Here is a 17,098-nt window from a genome sequence, read left to right as displayed (position 1 = left end):
TGGTCAATTTTTATATATATTTGTAAATATATGAAATTATGAAATGAAATTCCCAAATCAAGATCTTTAGAGAATTGAAAATTTCATCTCATGATTTCAAATCATAAGATAAAATCGCATGTACAAACATTCACTAAGAGTTAAAATCTTACTTACCTCAAAATTAACAACTTAGTTTCACTTGGAATGTCAAATTTGAAGAATTTTTTAATGGTAAAGCAACAACAAGATGTATACCTTAATACTTGCACCGATAATATTTGACAATGTCTTTGATGTAGATTCACTCCAAATCCAAGAAATTACACGATCAACTCCGTCTCTCAAAGAAAATGTAGTGAAATTCACAAACTAAGAGTGTCCTTAGTGTGTTGATTAATTTTTGTAAAAACTAGGATATGTTTTCTTTTCTGATCTTTATTTTTTCATTCTACCCTTTTTTCCACGTTTAAAAAGATACTTTCGCTAGAGTCTTTTAAGGAGGGGTTGAACAGTTACTTTGTAATTATTTCCGCTTGTTATTTAAAAAGCATTATCCATTTAATTAATTAATTAATTATTTGGATCAAATAGAATCAGATAGAGTCAATCAAAATCGGATCGCGTCCCCAAAACAAAAAACTTACATCTCCGACTTTTCACGCGATAGACAAGATCAAACCAACAGAACATCAATTATACACACAATTCATACAATAAATAGTTCGTGTGACATTTGAGCATCAAGAGCTTACCTTTAAGGTTTTACAAACCCTATATAGGAATCCAGTCACACGTGAAAAGAATTCACTCTTATTTAAAGGACATTATTACTCACAATACCCAGACATCATTCACTACTTCAGTAGTTACTTATTCGATACCTCATCTTCTTAAAGAGGTTAATTCGAGTTCATGTTTAACTTTGTAGACACTCAATACTAATATGCCTAGTGCAATAGCCAACTTGTGTATACAAGTTCTTTATTCAATTAATCTTCTTTTCTTTCTACTCGAATCTATTTGTTCCAACTCAACTATTTTTCTAGACATGCACTGCGTTACCAAATCATTCATGCCTATTAGTAACACGCTAAAGTTGCAACGTTGATTGAAACTTCAAGAAACAACAAAAAGTCTAAGGGAATTTTGTTGAAAAGTTATTTTTAACTTTTCGGGATCTCACATGATGAAGAAGCAGAGAACCATTCTTTAATTGACCCATTGATCGCTTCACACATGTGGTATGAAGTACGTGCAACGATGTTTTCACTTTATACAGGTGTATGTGTCATTTGTTTTGGTTAATAGATATTGTATAGACCTTGGTCTATGTACTTTTAGATGTTTAACCTAGTTTCTCTCCTCAATGATCCTTAAACTCATTTTCTTAGAGAAATACTTTTGTAGTTCATAAAACGTGACATAATATAGTGGTGTAACTCATTTCTTCACGTTCCTTGATGGAAGAGACGATTGTTCATGTGAGAGACACAATCTTGCGACTTGCTTGACACATTTTTTCTTACAAAATATTACATGCATATTATATACAAATATAAATTCAATAATATTGTATAGAAGAGAATATTATAACAACTAAGTTATCATACAATACTTAAATATCATCACATTTTACACAAACCTAGAGCCTTAACATGCTTTTCAAACAAGCCTCCAAATGACCTTCGTCAAAGAATTTAGTGATAATGCACAAGTACCCCTTCAACCTATGCCCGAATTTTCAGAGACACTTATACTATACTAAGATCCTATTACCCCCTAAAATTATTTCATTGATATTTTTCTACCCCTTTTCGTCCTACGTGACACTATCTTGTGGGCCCAACGCTGGTTGATTTTTTTTCAAGTTAGTACCACGCAGGTCGAAAAGGGGTAGAAAATTACTAATAAAATAAGTTCAGAGGGGGGTAATATGACCTTATTATAGTAAAAGTGTGTCTATGGAATTTCAGGCATAGGTTGAGGGGGTACTTGTGTATTTTCCCAAGAATATATTACAAAGTTATTTCTCCACTTGTCACTGCATCTTTCACAAAGTTATACTTGACGTCTATGTGTTTGATGTTGTTGTGATATTTAGGATCCTTCATGTATACGATAGCCATAATATAGAATCATAGGATCCTTAGAATTTTTTGCAATACCCAAATGCTCAAAAAATCTCTTTAACAAAACAACTTCTTATACTGCAGATGCACAAGCCACAAATTTAGGTTCCATGGTTGAAAGAGTTGTGCAAGTTTGCTTCTTAATTTTCCATGAAATAACATCACCATTTAGTAATAAAGCATAACCGATATTGATTTTCTATCATTCCGATCACCAGCCTAAATATCATCTATTTAACCTTTAATAAATAAGATTCTACTATAACATAATGAATGATCTGCAGTTCCCTTCAAGTATCAGAATATTCTTTTTACTACTTTTCAATGGCCTCTTCCAAATGACCTCTTCCAAGATTGAATTGATACCTACTAACCAAACTTATCACATAACAAATAACTGGATGAGTATACATCATATCATACATTAAATTCCCCACAACACTAGAATACAGAACTCGAGACACATCTTCCTTTTCTTTTTCTGTCTTGGACACATTTCAAAACTTAAAGTTTTACCTCTTGCTACAAAAATATCCATGGATTTGCAACTATATATTCGAAAGCGTTTCAGTATTTTCTTTATGTGAGTCTTGAGATAAACTCGAAATTTTTTGGACTGGTTTCCATAGATTTTAACACCCAATATATAGTCGGCTTCACCCATATCTTTCATGCAAAATGATATTGAAAGTCATGACTTGACAAATTTCACATACTTGCTAGTATATAATTATATACGTAAAGAGAAAGAACTAGAAATTTCTTGTTAAACTTTTTCAATGCAATGATCTTTATCGATCATGGTGAAATCAAATGACACCACGCCGAAATCACTGCATTGAAGATTGCTTTAGGCCATAAATTAATCTTTACAATTCACTTACTCTTTTCTTGGCCTTTAATAACGAAACTTATTGGTTGTTCCATGTAGATTTCGTCATTTAATTCTCCATTGGGAAAACTGGTCTTCATGTTCATTTGGTGTAATTCTAGATCTAAACGTGTAACAATAGCTATAAGTAATTGTATGGAGGTAAACTTCACAATTGGTGAAAAAATTTCCACATAGTCTATTTTAAATCTTGAGTAAAACCTTTTGCCACCAATCGTGCTTTATGTCTTTCTATTGACCTATCAAATTTGTGTATAACTCTGAAAATTCATTTATTTCCAATAAATTTACGTTCCTTAGGAAGGTCGACTAAATCTGAAACTCTGTTGGTTCTCATGGACTAGAATTCTTCTTTAATCATTTTTTTACCATTCATTCCTTCTATGTTCGATAAGGCCTTAGTTACATAACGTGGACCCTTAAACGGTCCATAAAGACTTCCTTGAAGAGGCAATTCATCAATTTTTTAGCTGAGGTCGTTTTGGTCTTTCCCCTATGTGTTTGGTACTTAAATTACGTCATTTTAATTTCTATTTTAAGCCTAAATCACGATATTTTACACCTAATTAAGGGATCTCTAAGTGTTAATTAGTTGTTTTACATTCCTTAACACTTAAAGTCATTAGGACAAGGTTCCAAGAGGATAAAATCTAGGGTTCGAGTGTTCTTTGAGTTTTTATGATTTCGCCATAAACTTCGTTCTTCCAGGTGTGAAAGGCTATCATAGTGATGGACCGAGTTTGTCCTCACATCTTACATCTACTTTTTATCAGTAAAGAATAATCAAGGGTTACATCCTTAATTTTGATAATTCTTGAGATGAGTTTCTTTGATGAGTATCAAGGGTTACATCCTAATTATTAAGTTATTATATCTTGCATTGAGATTCTTGAGTTGGTTGTTCATGTCTATTTTTTCAGCATGAACTTTGTTGTTGAGTTTTAATGGAGTATTTGTAGAGTTATGATATTGAGAACCCTTTTTGACCAAACAATGGTCTTCAACTAATATTTTGAGAAAGAAAATTGATATTTGTGAAGAGTTCTATGCATGGTTGAGAAAGTGTATAAGGAAACTATGTATTCCCATATGTATCATATTTTTTGTTAAAAAGAGAAAATACATAAAGTCACCCCTAAAGTTATTCTGAATTTTCATAGACACCATAACTTAAAAGAAGTCCTATTACCTCACAGAAATATCGAACATCTTTATAAAAGAACCATTTTGACCCATTATCTCTACCGCAAACAGACGCGTGGTGCTCACTCTTTTTATTAATTTAATTTAAATTAAATTATTCAAAACCCGACTCGACCCAAATCGTTTCAATAGAAAAAACTCTTGTTCTCCATTGTTCACTTCTTAGTTTCTCTCATTATTTTCTTCAATCATAGGTATTGTTGAAGATCATCTCCTACAATTTTGATGTTTGTTGGTCAAATAAGTTGTGCAAAAAATTACTTCTTTTTTCCGATTCCGAAACAACTTGGGGGATTCCATTTTTCTCTTAATGGGAGTTTTGAATGTTGCTTTATATTGTTCTTTCTTGAAGATCATCTCCTACATCTACTTTTATCAGTAAAGAATAATCAAGGGTTACATCCTTAATTTTGATAGTTCTTGAGATGAGTTTCGTTGATGAGTTCTGAATTCTATTTTCTAATTATTAATTTATTATATCTTGCATTAAGATTCTTGAGTTGATTGTTCATGTCTATTTTTTCAGCATGAACCTCTATTGTTTTGTTTTAATGGAGTATTTGTAGTGTTATTATTGAGAACCCTTTTTAACCAAAAAATAGTCTTCGACTAATATTTTGAAAAAGAAAATATCAATTTTGTGAAGATTTCTATGAATGATTGAGAAAGAATATAAGGAAACTAAGTATTCCCACATGTATCATATTTTTTGTTAAAAAAGACTAACTTTGATTTCAAAAAGAACTTACGAATTCAGAGATGATTCAGAGCAATTTCGTCTTTTAGAGGTTATTTTGAGTAAGTTCTTCCCATAGATGAACTTTAAACGAGAAAGTACTTCCCAGTGACGTTCCTGATGATCAGATACATCTCAAGGAGGTCTACATCATCCAACAATTTGAGAAGTACCCTACTAAAGACCCTTCCTGAATCTAGGAGAAGTTTAAGAGAGAAAAATCAAGAGAACAAGACAAATTCATCAACAAAAAAATTACAATTTTCTTTTATTTACTTTGGTTGCAATGAACTTTTATGCTATGAAAATTTGTTGGAAATACTAACTTCCTAGTTGGACAGTTATAATTGATTTTAAATTAAAAAAGCCAAGTAAAATATTGAGAAAGCGTGTTCTTTTTGCCTACATTTAAGTGAAAATACTATTTGCTATTAAAAAGGAGTCCATAATGTGGTTTTATTGAATTCAAATTGTAAATAAATATAATAAAGCTAAAATGCATATATTTTTGAGCACTCACAAGTCACAACCAAACAACTGATTTGCAAATTAATATTATTATATAAATATAAAACTCAAAATATTCAGTATTTTTATTTTTTTTTCAAAATTCATGTTTTTTTAATTGTTGTTAAAAGAAACTTTGAGATATGGGCTTATAATTTGAAGATATGTAATTAGTTATAATTATTTAAGGAAATTAGTCTGAATTAATAAAAGATCAAAAAGTAGGTAGGTTGCTAAACAATTCCGTATTTAAAAGAAAAAAAAGAAGAAGAAAGAGGAAAAGACAAGTTTCACATGCCAAATTGTGGAGTGTACGTGTTATGTATGTAGGGAATAGGACAGAGAGTTAGTTCTGGAAAAATGATGTAGTGTTCTAAATCCAACAAAGACTTCTTTTTTTCAACCAAATACCAATCATTTCTTTCTTCCCTCCCTCAAAGGAGTTTCAGGTATAGTTTTTTTTTTCTTCGAAAAAGTACAATCTCATCTCACTATAGTAACACTATATGCTTTGTATTTTGGATCACTCATTAAATCTATGTGATTGACTCTCTTTCCCTTGACTCATAATTTCATTGTGAAACATCTCCTAAGATGACAGTGACACCTAACATCTCCATAAATGATGGCAACCTCATTGTCCATGGCAACACCATACTCAAGAGTGTACCTGACAACATTATCTTAACACCTGGATCTGGTGTGGGACTTGTTACTGGTGCATTTATTGGAGCAACTGCTTCAGAGACCAAATGCTTCCATCTCTTCCCTGTTGGGGTCTTAGAGTAAGATCTATTTGTCTATTTTATATCCCCATAACCATGCCAAATGGATTTTCATTTTCTTGTTATCAGGGATACTCGGTTCATGTGTTTATTCCGTTTCAAGCTATGGTGGATGACTCAGAGAATGGGGACATGTGGAAATGATATTCCTTTGGAGACCCAGTTCATGCTTCTCGAGACCAAAGACGACCAGGGCCCAATTATTTACACCGTCTTCCTCCCTCTACTTGAAGGACAGTTTCGTGCTGTTCTTCAAGGCAATCAGATGAACCAAATCGAGATTTGCCTTGAAAGTGGTCAGTTTCAATCTCAATTATATTCTTCCATCCATTATAGAAACTAGAAACAACCAATTATGCCTTGTTTTTGCAGGAGATAATGCTGTTAAAACCAACCAAGGCCTTTATCTTGTCTACACCCATGCTGGGACCAATCCCTTTCAAGTCATTACACAGGCTGTGAAGTAAGCTCCAACTTCTTTATTTGAAAATAACTTTGCAGTAGTGTGAAATAGTAATGTCATTGCTACTCTAACTACAAGCCTTTCTACACTCTGTAAATAATGTGTTCTGTTCAACAGATCTGTTGAGCAACACTTGCAAACTTTCCATCACAGAGAGAAGAAGAAGGTAATAGTTAGTTGTTTATTTATTGTGATATCACCATTATCTGAACCAGGTCTGTTAATATCCTCTATCATGTAGTTGCCCTCAATTATTGATTGGTTTGGGTGGTGCACATGGGATGCCTTTTACACTGAGGTCACAGCAGAGGGTGTCGAGGATGGTCTCAACAGGTAATTTGGTTGTTTCTTAGTTTTTGCTTGGACATGTCTTTCGGCTCGAACTAATTCATGTTAAATACTTTTACCACAGCTTATCCAAGGGTGGTGTTCGCCCACGTTTCCTGATAATTGATGATGGTTGGCAACAGATTGGCAATGAAGCACCCAAGGACACTAACTGTGTAGTACAAGAAGGAGCACAGTGAGATTTCTTGCTATGTTCAATAATTATTTTACCGTAACTTGTAGAATTATAGTAAATAAAATTGCATGTATGATCTCCCATGTTTGTTTTGTAGGTTCGCCAACAGGCTAACAGGAATTAAAGAAAACAACAAGTTCCAAAAAAAAGGCCTGAAGCATGTAGTGGAGGAAGCCAAGAAACAACACAGTGTTAAGTAGGCTTGCAACTTCCGATCGTTGTATTTTATAGAATTTCTAAAAATTGCACACACCACTATTCCTTTTTACTTATAATTGAATTCTTAGTTTTCTGTTGAATTTAAAGGACGTCTCAGCACTCGAATCTTTTCCTCTTTTCTCAAAGGATCTACTGGTAGTGAAGTGATACATACTATTTTCTATGTAGGTATGTATACGTATGGCATGCCCTAGCTGGTTACTGGGGTGGAGTGCACCCTGCTGGTCCTGGGCTCGAGCACTATGACACTGCATTGGTGTACCCCATTCAGTCTCCTGGTGTGATGGGAAACCAACCTGACATTGTTATGGATAGTCTTGCAGCTAATGGCTTAGGTTTAGTGCACCCAAAAAAGGTCTTTAACTTTTATAATGAACTACATGCCTATCTGGCATCCTGTGGGGTTGATGGAGTCAAGGTTGATGTCCAGAACATCATTGAAACACTTGGTGCTGGCCATGGTGGTAGAGTATCCATCACAAGAAGCTATATCCAGGCCCTTGAAGCATCCATTGCTCAAAACTTTCCTGACAATGGATGCATTGCCTGCATGAATCACAACACTGATGGGCTCTACAGTTCTAAGCAAACCGCTCTAGTCAGAGCTTCTGATGATTATTATCCTCGTGATCCAGCTTCTCACACCATCCATATATCTTCTGTTTGCTACAACTCATTGTTCTTGGGAGAATTCATGCAACCAGATTGGGACATGTTCCACGTTAGTGTCTGACATTTAATTTACCTTTATTTTTATACTTGTTTTTGACGATTCAATGTTGGTGCGTGATGTTTGCATATGATAGTCATTTGAACTGAGTCAGTAATGAATGCATTAGATGTAAAATAAGGTAATTCAATAACTTAGATGTTTATTGCAGAGTCTTCACCATACTGCAGAATATCATGCTGCAGCTAGAGCAGTTGGAGGATCACCAATTTATGTGAGGTAATTTTTTTTTATTCGCGTCTGGTTCTTCCTCTTTCTTATTAAAACTTGGAACTGTTACTTAACCTTGTCTCTTTTTATGTCATTCAGTGACAAACCCGGAAATCACAACTTCGAGCTTCTGAAGAAGCTTATCCTTCCTGATGGATCAGTACTTCGCGCTCAATTGCCTGGCAGACCTACTCGAGATTGCCTATTTGTTGATCCAGCAAGAGACGGGACAAGGTTTGCAATTCTCTCCTTGTATATATCGTTGCTCGTCTGTCCCTTATCATTATTATTGAACTTCTATAAAATTAAAAGGTTGAGTTATAAAAGAGGAAATGTTGAAATTAACAATATTAATTTTATCATTTATATTTTATTCATTAGATAAAAGTTCATGAAAGTGGGATACTGCATTGCGATCATATATGTGAAGGTAATTAAGATAATATAGTCTTTAATGGTATTAATTTATCAATGATTCTTGCTTGAATGTAAATGTCTTAAACCTATGTAGTTCAGGACTTGATTTTTACTTTTCTACTCCTTTTATCTTTCCCTTACTGACATAATTTAATTTTTCATAATATCTTGCTCTTTCTAGTCAATATTGTTGGTTAATAATATCAGAACTACAAGATATTAGAAGGCAGAGAAGTAAGAAGAATATCAGCGCAGATTCCCTAAATCACTAACTAACTCCTAAATAATAGGAATAGATGGCTAACAACTAATTGACTACGTTTTATTTAATATAAAGCAGTAAAAATAAATCAACTGCAGTTCAAAAGTAAATTCCTAACACTCCTCCATGCTCTGAAAACTGCAAACTCAGATTCTCTATCTAAGAATCTCAAACTTGCTGATTGGTAAAGACATAGTGAATATTGTTAGGACCGAAAATAAGTAGGTATAACGCGGAAGCTAGCAAAGCAAACCTCAAAAGACCACGAGTAAGAAGACAACGAGAAACATACCAAAAGACACAAAGATTCAACGTGGTTCGGTCAATCGACCTACGTCCACAAAGGAGATGAGCAATCCACTATAAATATGAGAGTACAAAATAAAAAGAGAAACAACCTCAACCAATTCACCCGGAATACATGGGAGGTTCACACAAGTGATAACGTATCATGCTTGTGACCCACAAATTCTCTCCCTAACCAAAACTCTCAAAGCCCTTAAGACTACATTGTGAATGCTGATTAAGTTAGAAGGAACATTCCTCTATATATAGAGTCCTAAACCTTTTCCTACCAGAAAAATGATTAGTCAATCCAAACCTTTTCCTAAAAGGAAAACCTATTTATGGTAAGAAATCAGGGCAAATAAAACCCAACAAATCTCCCCCTTGGCCTGAGTTTCTGACAAAATAATTTTGTCCACCTTCTTTACTTAATCTTCAACAACTTGCTTCTTCTCTCCATAATCTCCTTTGCAAAATTTATGTCTCAACACAGAAAACCTCTCTGAAATAATTTCTCCAACAAAATCTTCATTACTGTCAAAAAGGTTGCGGCTAGAACTACACCCGTCAAGATGAACACCTCTTTCTAACCTGGTTCAATCATCGATTATCGAATCACTGAACCTGACTCTATCATTGAATCTGGCTCTGATACCCTTGTTAGGACCTCCACCTGTAGGGCCTCATCAAAAGACTCTGGTTCCCCCTCATCAGTCAACAATAGATAGTGTAATGAAGGTGAATACCTATCTGGTGCCCTGATGGATCTGGATGATCTCTTTAACACCTGCTCAGGTGTAACTTGCTCCACTTCAGATTCTTCAGTAGGAGTTGGTAAAGTATCTGCTTCGACATCTCTGGGGTTACTCTTCTCTAACTCAACCTCAACTCCCACTTGCTTTGTAATCTCTAGAACCTTCTGCTCTCTGTCCTTGTACAGGACAGACTCATTAAATGTCACGTCACAATGTCTCAGGATCTTTCTGTACTTGTCATCCCAAAACCTGTAACCAAACAAATCAGAACCATATCCTATGAAGTAACACTTCATAGCCTTGGCGTCAAGCTTGTCTCTCTTTTCTGGATCAACATGAACATAAGCAGTGCAACCAAAAGTCCTCAAGTGTGAGTACTTGAGTTCTTTTCCTGTCCACACCTCCTCTGGAATCTTAAACCCTAAAGGAACTGATGGTCCCCTGTTGATCAAGTATGCAACTGTACTCACAACATCCGCCCAAAGTGTTTTGGGCAGCCCACAGTGTATCCTCATACTCCTTGCACGCTCATTCAATGTTCTGTTCATCCTCTCAGCAATTCCATTCTGCCTTGCCTTACCAGGAATTGTTCTCATCAATCTGATTCCCTCAGCTGCACAGAATGCCTTGAACTCTGATTTGTCATACTCTCCTCCATTGTCAGACCTTAGACATTTGACTTTCAAACCGGTCTGATTCTCAACTTCAGCTTTCCACTTCTTGAAAGTTATAAACACATCTGACTTATGCTTCAAGAAGTAAACCCATACCTTCCTGCTGAAATCATCAATGAAGGTAACATTAAATCTGGATCCTCCAAGTGATGATACTGGAGATGGTCCCCAAACATCTGTATGGACCATTTCCAACCGCACTTTCTTTGGCTCTCTAGGAGTCTTTGTGAAGCTTACTCTTTTCTGTTTGCCCATAACACAGCCCTCGCAAAGACCCATATCAACAGACTTCAGACCCTCTAATGCTCCTTTTGCAACCAGCATCTTCATTCCTTTAGTACTCATGTGTCCAAGTCTGTTATGCCACAGACATGAACCGGAAGCACCTTCAGCAACAGCGGCCATGTTTATACACCCTGCAGTGGTGTACAAGGTTCCAGATTTGGTGCCACGAGCTACTACCATAGCACCTTTCACGATCTTCCACGAACCTTTCCCAAACTCTGCTGCATATCCCGTGCTATCCAACTGACCAACAGAGATCAGATTTTTCTTGATCCCAGGAATATATCTGACATCCTCCAATGTCCACTGGTTTCCCGAGGTGGTCTTTATGCCAACATCCCCCTTTCCTTCAATCTCTAAGGCTTTATTGTCAGCAAGATATACTTTTCCAAAATTTCCAGATTTAAAATTTTGGAACAACTCCTTGTTTGGAGACGAATGGAAAGATGCACCAGAATCCAAAATCCATGATTCAATCGGGCTGTTCACACTAAGGATTAGAGGATCCCCAATGTCCTCTGCTGAATTTACAGAATCATTGTCATCTCTAAATTTTTGATTCTGTTTCTTCTTTGGCTTTGTATAGTTCGTCCGAAAGTGTATTCTCCACAGTTCCAACAAGTCACGTTTGATCTGTTCAGGGATTTTCCTCGATTCTTTGATTTTGATCGACCATGTTGATTTTGGCCTTTCGTCTTACTTCTCCCCCTTTGATCTACGCTGAGAGCACTGCCCGATGAATCTCCCACTTCTCGTTTGCGAATACTTTCGCTAAGAACAACATCACGGATTTCATCAAACTTCAGTTTCTCAGATCCACGGGAACTGCTAATCGCAGCAACAACAGTATCCCAAGACTCGAGCAGAGATGACATCAAAATCAACGCCTTAATTTCATCTTCGAAATTAATATCCACAGAATTGAGTTGACTCACAATCATATTGAACTCGTTTATATGATCAGAAAAGGATCCATTCTCAGACATCTGTAAATTGAACAATCTACGCATTAAATATACTTTGTTCATAGCCGATGGTTTTTCATACATGTTTGACAGTGCCTTCAACAGACCGGATGTAGTCTTCTCCTTCACGATGTTGAACGCCACGTTTCTTGACAAAGTCAACCGGATCAACCCTAGAGCCTGGCGATCCTTGAGTTTCCACTTCTCCTCCGTCATGGATTCCAGCTTCACCCCGGTCAACGGTTCGTGAAGATCTTTCTGGTACAGATAATCTTCGATCTGCATCTTCCAAAATCTGAAATCGGTTCCATCAAACTTCTCGATTCCAAGCTTTGAACTATCCATCTTCAGTGATCGTGTTGAATCTCCTTAGCTCTGATACCAGTTGTTAGGATCGAAAATAAGCAGGTGTAACGCGGTAGCTAGCAAAGCAAACCTCAAAAGATCACGAGTAAGAAGACAACGAGAAATATACCAAAAGACACAAAGATTCAACGTGGTTCGGTCAATCGACCTACGTCCACAAAGGAGATGAGCAATCCACTATAAATATGAGAGTACAAAATACAGAAAGAAACAACCTCAACCAATTCACTCGGAATACATGGGAGGTTCACACAAGTGATAACGTATCATGCTTGTGACCCACAAATTCTCTCCCTAACCAAAACTCTCAAAGCCCTTAAGACTACATTGTGAATGCTGATTAAGTTAGAATGAACATTCCTCTATATATAGAGTCCTAAACCTTTTCCTACTAGAAAAAGGATTAGTCAATTCAAAACCTTTTCCTAAAAGGAAAACCTATTTATGGTAAGAAATCAGGGCAAATAAACCGGCGTTATATCTCCATATTTTTGCGCTGCTCTCGAGAAGAAAAACTTTATTTTGAAGTGCTTAGTTCTTCAATGAAACACATGATTATGAGATATAGCTATTTGCTTCTTCATTGTCCTTTGATGCTTCCAGTCGGCTCCATATGCAGACCAACCAAAATTTTCTTTAGCCACAATGCTTGATTTACTGCTGTTGCAGCTGCTACAAACTCAGCCTTCGACAATAGAATGAGCCACCATATCTTGTTTCTTACAATTCCGTGAGGAAATGCCAGAACCAAGACTAAAAAATTCCCTGTATTACTCTTTGCATCATTCTCGGAACCGCCCCAATCACTGTCGAAGTACCCACAAAGTTCCATAGGTTGTCTCTTCTAAAACTTTACTTCATAGGTGATGATACCTTTTACGTATCACACAATTCTTTTGGATGCTTGCAAATGTACTTCTCTCAGATAATCGATGAACCTTGATAAAACACTTACAACATACAATATATCGGGTCTTGTTGTTGTAAGACCAAACATTTTGAATTTCTTGAGAATTTCCTTTGCCTACTTTTCTTGGCAAACGAAAAACTCATCTTTTCCTTGAGTAATCTCCTTTCACAAGACCAAGATCAGACATTTTGAAAGCTTGCCATATCTTGCTTGAGCTCATCAATTAGCATTTTTGTAATCAAAAGGTCATACACAAAGAGAAACAACAAGAATGGCACTGCTATTGCATTTAACATACGATGTGAACTCTAAAAGACTCTTTTAAATATGATGGTCTAACAAATAAAGAATTGATTTGAAGCTGGTTGTCTAAAAAAATAAAAAACACTATATTTGAAGGGTAAAATAAATAATACAGTTGGAGATATGGTGTAATTGTTATACGTAATAATAATTAAAAGAAAATGTTACATGTTAACTTTTAATGCAAAGTGTTCTTACTTTTAGATGAGAGAATATTTGGTAATTCAACTTTTAAAGAATATGTTTTTGTAATTTTACTTTACACTATTATGCTTTCCATCTTCCCACTTTTAGAATCGTATAAATAGTAATATAGGAATAATAGAAAGAATTAGGCAATGTTGTCAATCGGCCATTCGATTTACGAGAAAATTGGCCCAACTTTTTTAAATTACCCGAATTGTCTGGAATTCACTTCTTCTTCTTCCTTTCACTTTAGCCATTAATGATTTATTCTTCCTTCTTCTCTTCCTCCTCATCCTTCTTTCTTTCTTTTCTCTCTGTGTCCTTCTAGTAAATACCTTAGATAGTCATCCATTTTTGAGAATTTGCCTTATAATATTTCTTTTGTTTTTTTAGGACCACAATATCATCCTAAGTCCAACTATTTTCTGTTTTTCCTCAAAATGTACACTGCTCTCTTAATAGGCTGTCATGTCACACTGCTTTTTTTAAACAAACAAAAAGTTTTTTTTTTAACAATACAATAAAAGATTTTTTAATACTCTGTGTCCAACAATAGTTTTCACTATTAACTTGGCAAGCCACTTAAAAAAACAATAAATAATAGGGGTAATATTACTATTTTATCCTTGACTTTATGATATTTAATGTTTTAGATGATAAATAGTAAGTACTTAATAGCACGGGTTACACCAATTACAATTACGAGTTTATTAAAATTAATGGTGATTTATTGTTAAAATTGCTTATTTAGTTTGTGTTCTCTCTTCCTATTACTTGTTCACTATTGGACAGGACTGAGGGGGAGTAGAACCTTGCATGTAGCAATTAAGAAACTTGATGGAAATTAAATGTTATAAATTGCTTATTACGTTTGTATTCTCATTGAGCATAGTAATTTTGATTTGTTATTTTTTTGTAAGGTAATTAAAATTTGATTATATTTAGAGTAAAGGTGAAAATGGTAATGAAATATTAAAAGTAGGAGGATAAAATGTGATGAAGCTTAAGCTAAGGTTGATGTTTTTATATTGGACAGCTTACTCAAAATATGGAACGTGAACAAATACAGTGGTGTGGTTGGTGTATTTAACTGCCAAGGTGCTGGGTGGTGCAAGGTGACAAAGAAGACGCGTATTCATGATGCATCCCCTGGCACACTTACAACTTCAGTCCAATCAACTGATGTTGAGACCATTGATTGGAATGGGGATTCTATAGCCTATTGCTTTACATCAGGTAAACCAATGACTGGTGTTAGGATTAGCAATTTATGACTGGTGGTACAATTAGCAATTTATGACTGGTGTACAATTAGCAATTAATCTATTCAATCTATATATAGGGAAACTGGTTTTCCTACCCAGAGGTGCTTCATTGCCTGTAACACTTAAAGTTCTTGAATATGAAGTATTCCACTTTTCTCCTGTCAAGGTAACACCTTTTTCTTAACTTTGCTTCTTTAACACTTTCTATTTTTATAACTAAAATAAACTATTATTATAATTGTAGGAAGTTGTGACAAACATATCTTTTGCTCCAATTGGGCTGATGGATATGATCAACAGTGGTGGTGCCATTGATCAGTATGAAGTACATTCTGATGGTACAAGCCAATCTCGAACTGCAACAGTCTCACTCAAGGTCAGGGGATGTGGCCGCTTTGGCGTTTACATTTCCCAAATACCCGTCAAATGTTCAATAGATGGAGCAGACACCCTCTATCACTACAACAAAGAATATGGACTGCTGACTATGAATATCCCAGTTCCACAACAAGAGATGTACAAATGGAATATTGAAATTCAGGTATATAAGTAGACAGAAGAATCTATTCTAAGTGGCTGGCTGAAAGCTTTGTACTGTCGATGATTTAGAATGAGTCCCCTCGTCAACATTCTAGCGTCTCTGTAATAAAGCTATCTACATAGTGTGGAAGGTTGAATGTGAATACGGCGTTATCGACCTTCTCCATCTTATATATATATTTCATATCATCATGTATTATATTATAAGTGGGAAGCTCGAAGATGTAAAGTTGAATTACCATTTTATCCCTATACTAAATAAAAATGTTATATTCATATTTGATTATTTTATTTTTGAAAAATATTGAGCAGTAAACTTTTTTTTACTATTAATAAATTGAGAATATTTGAACAGTTATGAAAATTAAATAATCTAAACGTTAAAGAAAATGAAGAGACAAATGTTAGTTAATGAGAGCAAATAGGTAGAGATTTAAGTTGCACATTAACTAAAATATAGAAGCAGTTACCTTTACATTGCTAGAATCTTAAAAGTTGTAAATTTCAATACAATGAATCTCATAGTTAATATATTAATATATGTTATTTTCAATGATAAATACATGAAAGAAGCTAAAGAAACTAATTAATCATTTAAAGTGAAAGTATTATATAAAGCCAAGAATAGTTTTCATTTTCCTCAAGTTTCCTCTCCATTTTTATGGGCTCTAAAGAAGAGTATATCATTTCTCTGAGCAGTTTTTTTTCTCAATCAATGTCAAAGTTAAAGGCTATTAAAATACGCTATGAATGTTGTTGGATTTGTGCAAGAATTTCAGCTATGAATGTTGTTAGATTCATCAAAGAAATTTCTTAGTGAAGAATACACTCATGACACTTATTATTTAATTTCCTTGTTAGGGCTTAATATGTGCAACACACAACATTAATTTTACGGTAAAAGATTTCTATATGTTACTGATTTTACACATTTCATTAACGTAGCACACAACATTTCACTTATTCATTTAAATATTGTAGTTGTATAGTTTTTTGGATTTTGGATCTTAGAAACAAAAACACCAGGATGCTTATCAATTTTAAGAACATGTAATTTGTATTTTCTATTTTATAACACATAATATAACTTAAAATATTGCTAATCTATAATTTTCACAAAAATATTTTTATTTATATTGCCACACGCACGTGGCGCGTACCTAGAAACTAGTATTATTATAAGTGGGAAGCTCCCATCTTTAAAGTTGAATTACCATTTAGCCCTTATAATAAATTAAAAAGTAATTAAATTTTTAATTAAATACTAATCCATATTCATATAATCATATCATATACTACTATTTAATTAATTAAATATTAATCATGTCAAAAAGACAAAACTTAATCCAAATAAATTAAAAAGTAATTAAATTTTTAATTAAATACTAATCCATATTCATATAATCATATCATATACTACTATTTAATTAATTAAATATTAATCAAGTCAAAAACACAAAACTTAATCCAAATATATTAAAAAGTAATTAAATTTTTAATTAAATA

General features: G+C 34.3%; 1 protein-coding gene across 4 annotated transcripts; it reads left to right on the top strand.

Moving 5' to 3' along the window:
• Positions 1-5,694: 5,694 nt before the first annotated feature.
• On the top strand, positions 5,695-15,868 carry LOC101254878 (probable galactinol--sucrose galactosyltransferase 2). Of its 4 annotated transcripts, XR_011219928.1 has the most exons (15): positions 5,726-5,898; positions 6,044-6,234; positions 6,304-6,530; positions 6,607-6,697; positions 6,815-6,863; positions 6,939-7,030; positions 7,110-7,220; positions 7,318-7,416; positions 7,608-8,160; positions 8,321-8,388; positions 8,479-8,613; positions 8,761-8,809; positions 14,824-15,023; positions 15,130-15,218; positions 15,297-15,868. XR_011219928.1 is itself a non-coding variant. In XM_010319577.4 (14 exons), the coding sequence occupies exons 2-14, from the start codon at positions 6,044-6,046 to the stop codon at positions 15,603-15,605; spliced, it is 2,214 nt and encodes a 737-aa protein (XP_010317879.2). In that variant the 5' UTR covers positions 5,695-5,898; the 3' UTR covers positions 15,606-15,868. The 4 variants fall into 4 exon arrangements, 2 of the variants coding, with proteins under 2 accessions (XP_010317879.2, XP_010317880.2); XM_010319577.4 differs by lacking the exon at positions 8,761-8,809 and having other exon boundaries at positions 5,695-5,898; XR_011219929.1 differs by lacking the exon at positions 5,726-5,898 and having other exon boundaries at positions 5,905-6,234.
• Positions 15,869-17,098: the final 1,230 nt, after the last annotated feature.

This window comes from Solanum lycopersicum, chromosome 3 (assembly GCF_036512215.1).
Source record: "Solanum lycopersicum chromosome 3, SLM_r2.1".
NCBI lineage: Eukaryota > Viridiplantae > Streptophyta > Magnoliopsida > Solanales > Solanaceae > Solanum > Solanum lycopersicum.
Note: the sequence above shows the minus strand (reverse complement) of the source record. Positions and strands in the feature narration are given on the sequence as shown.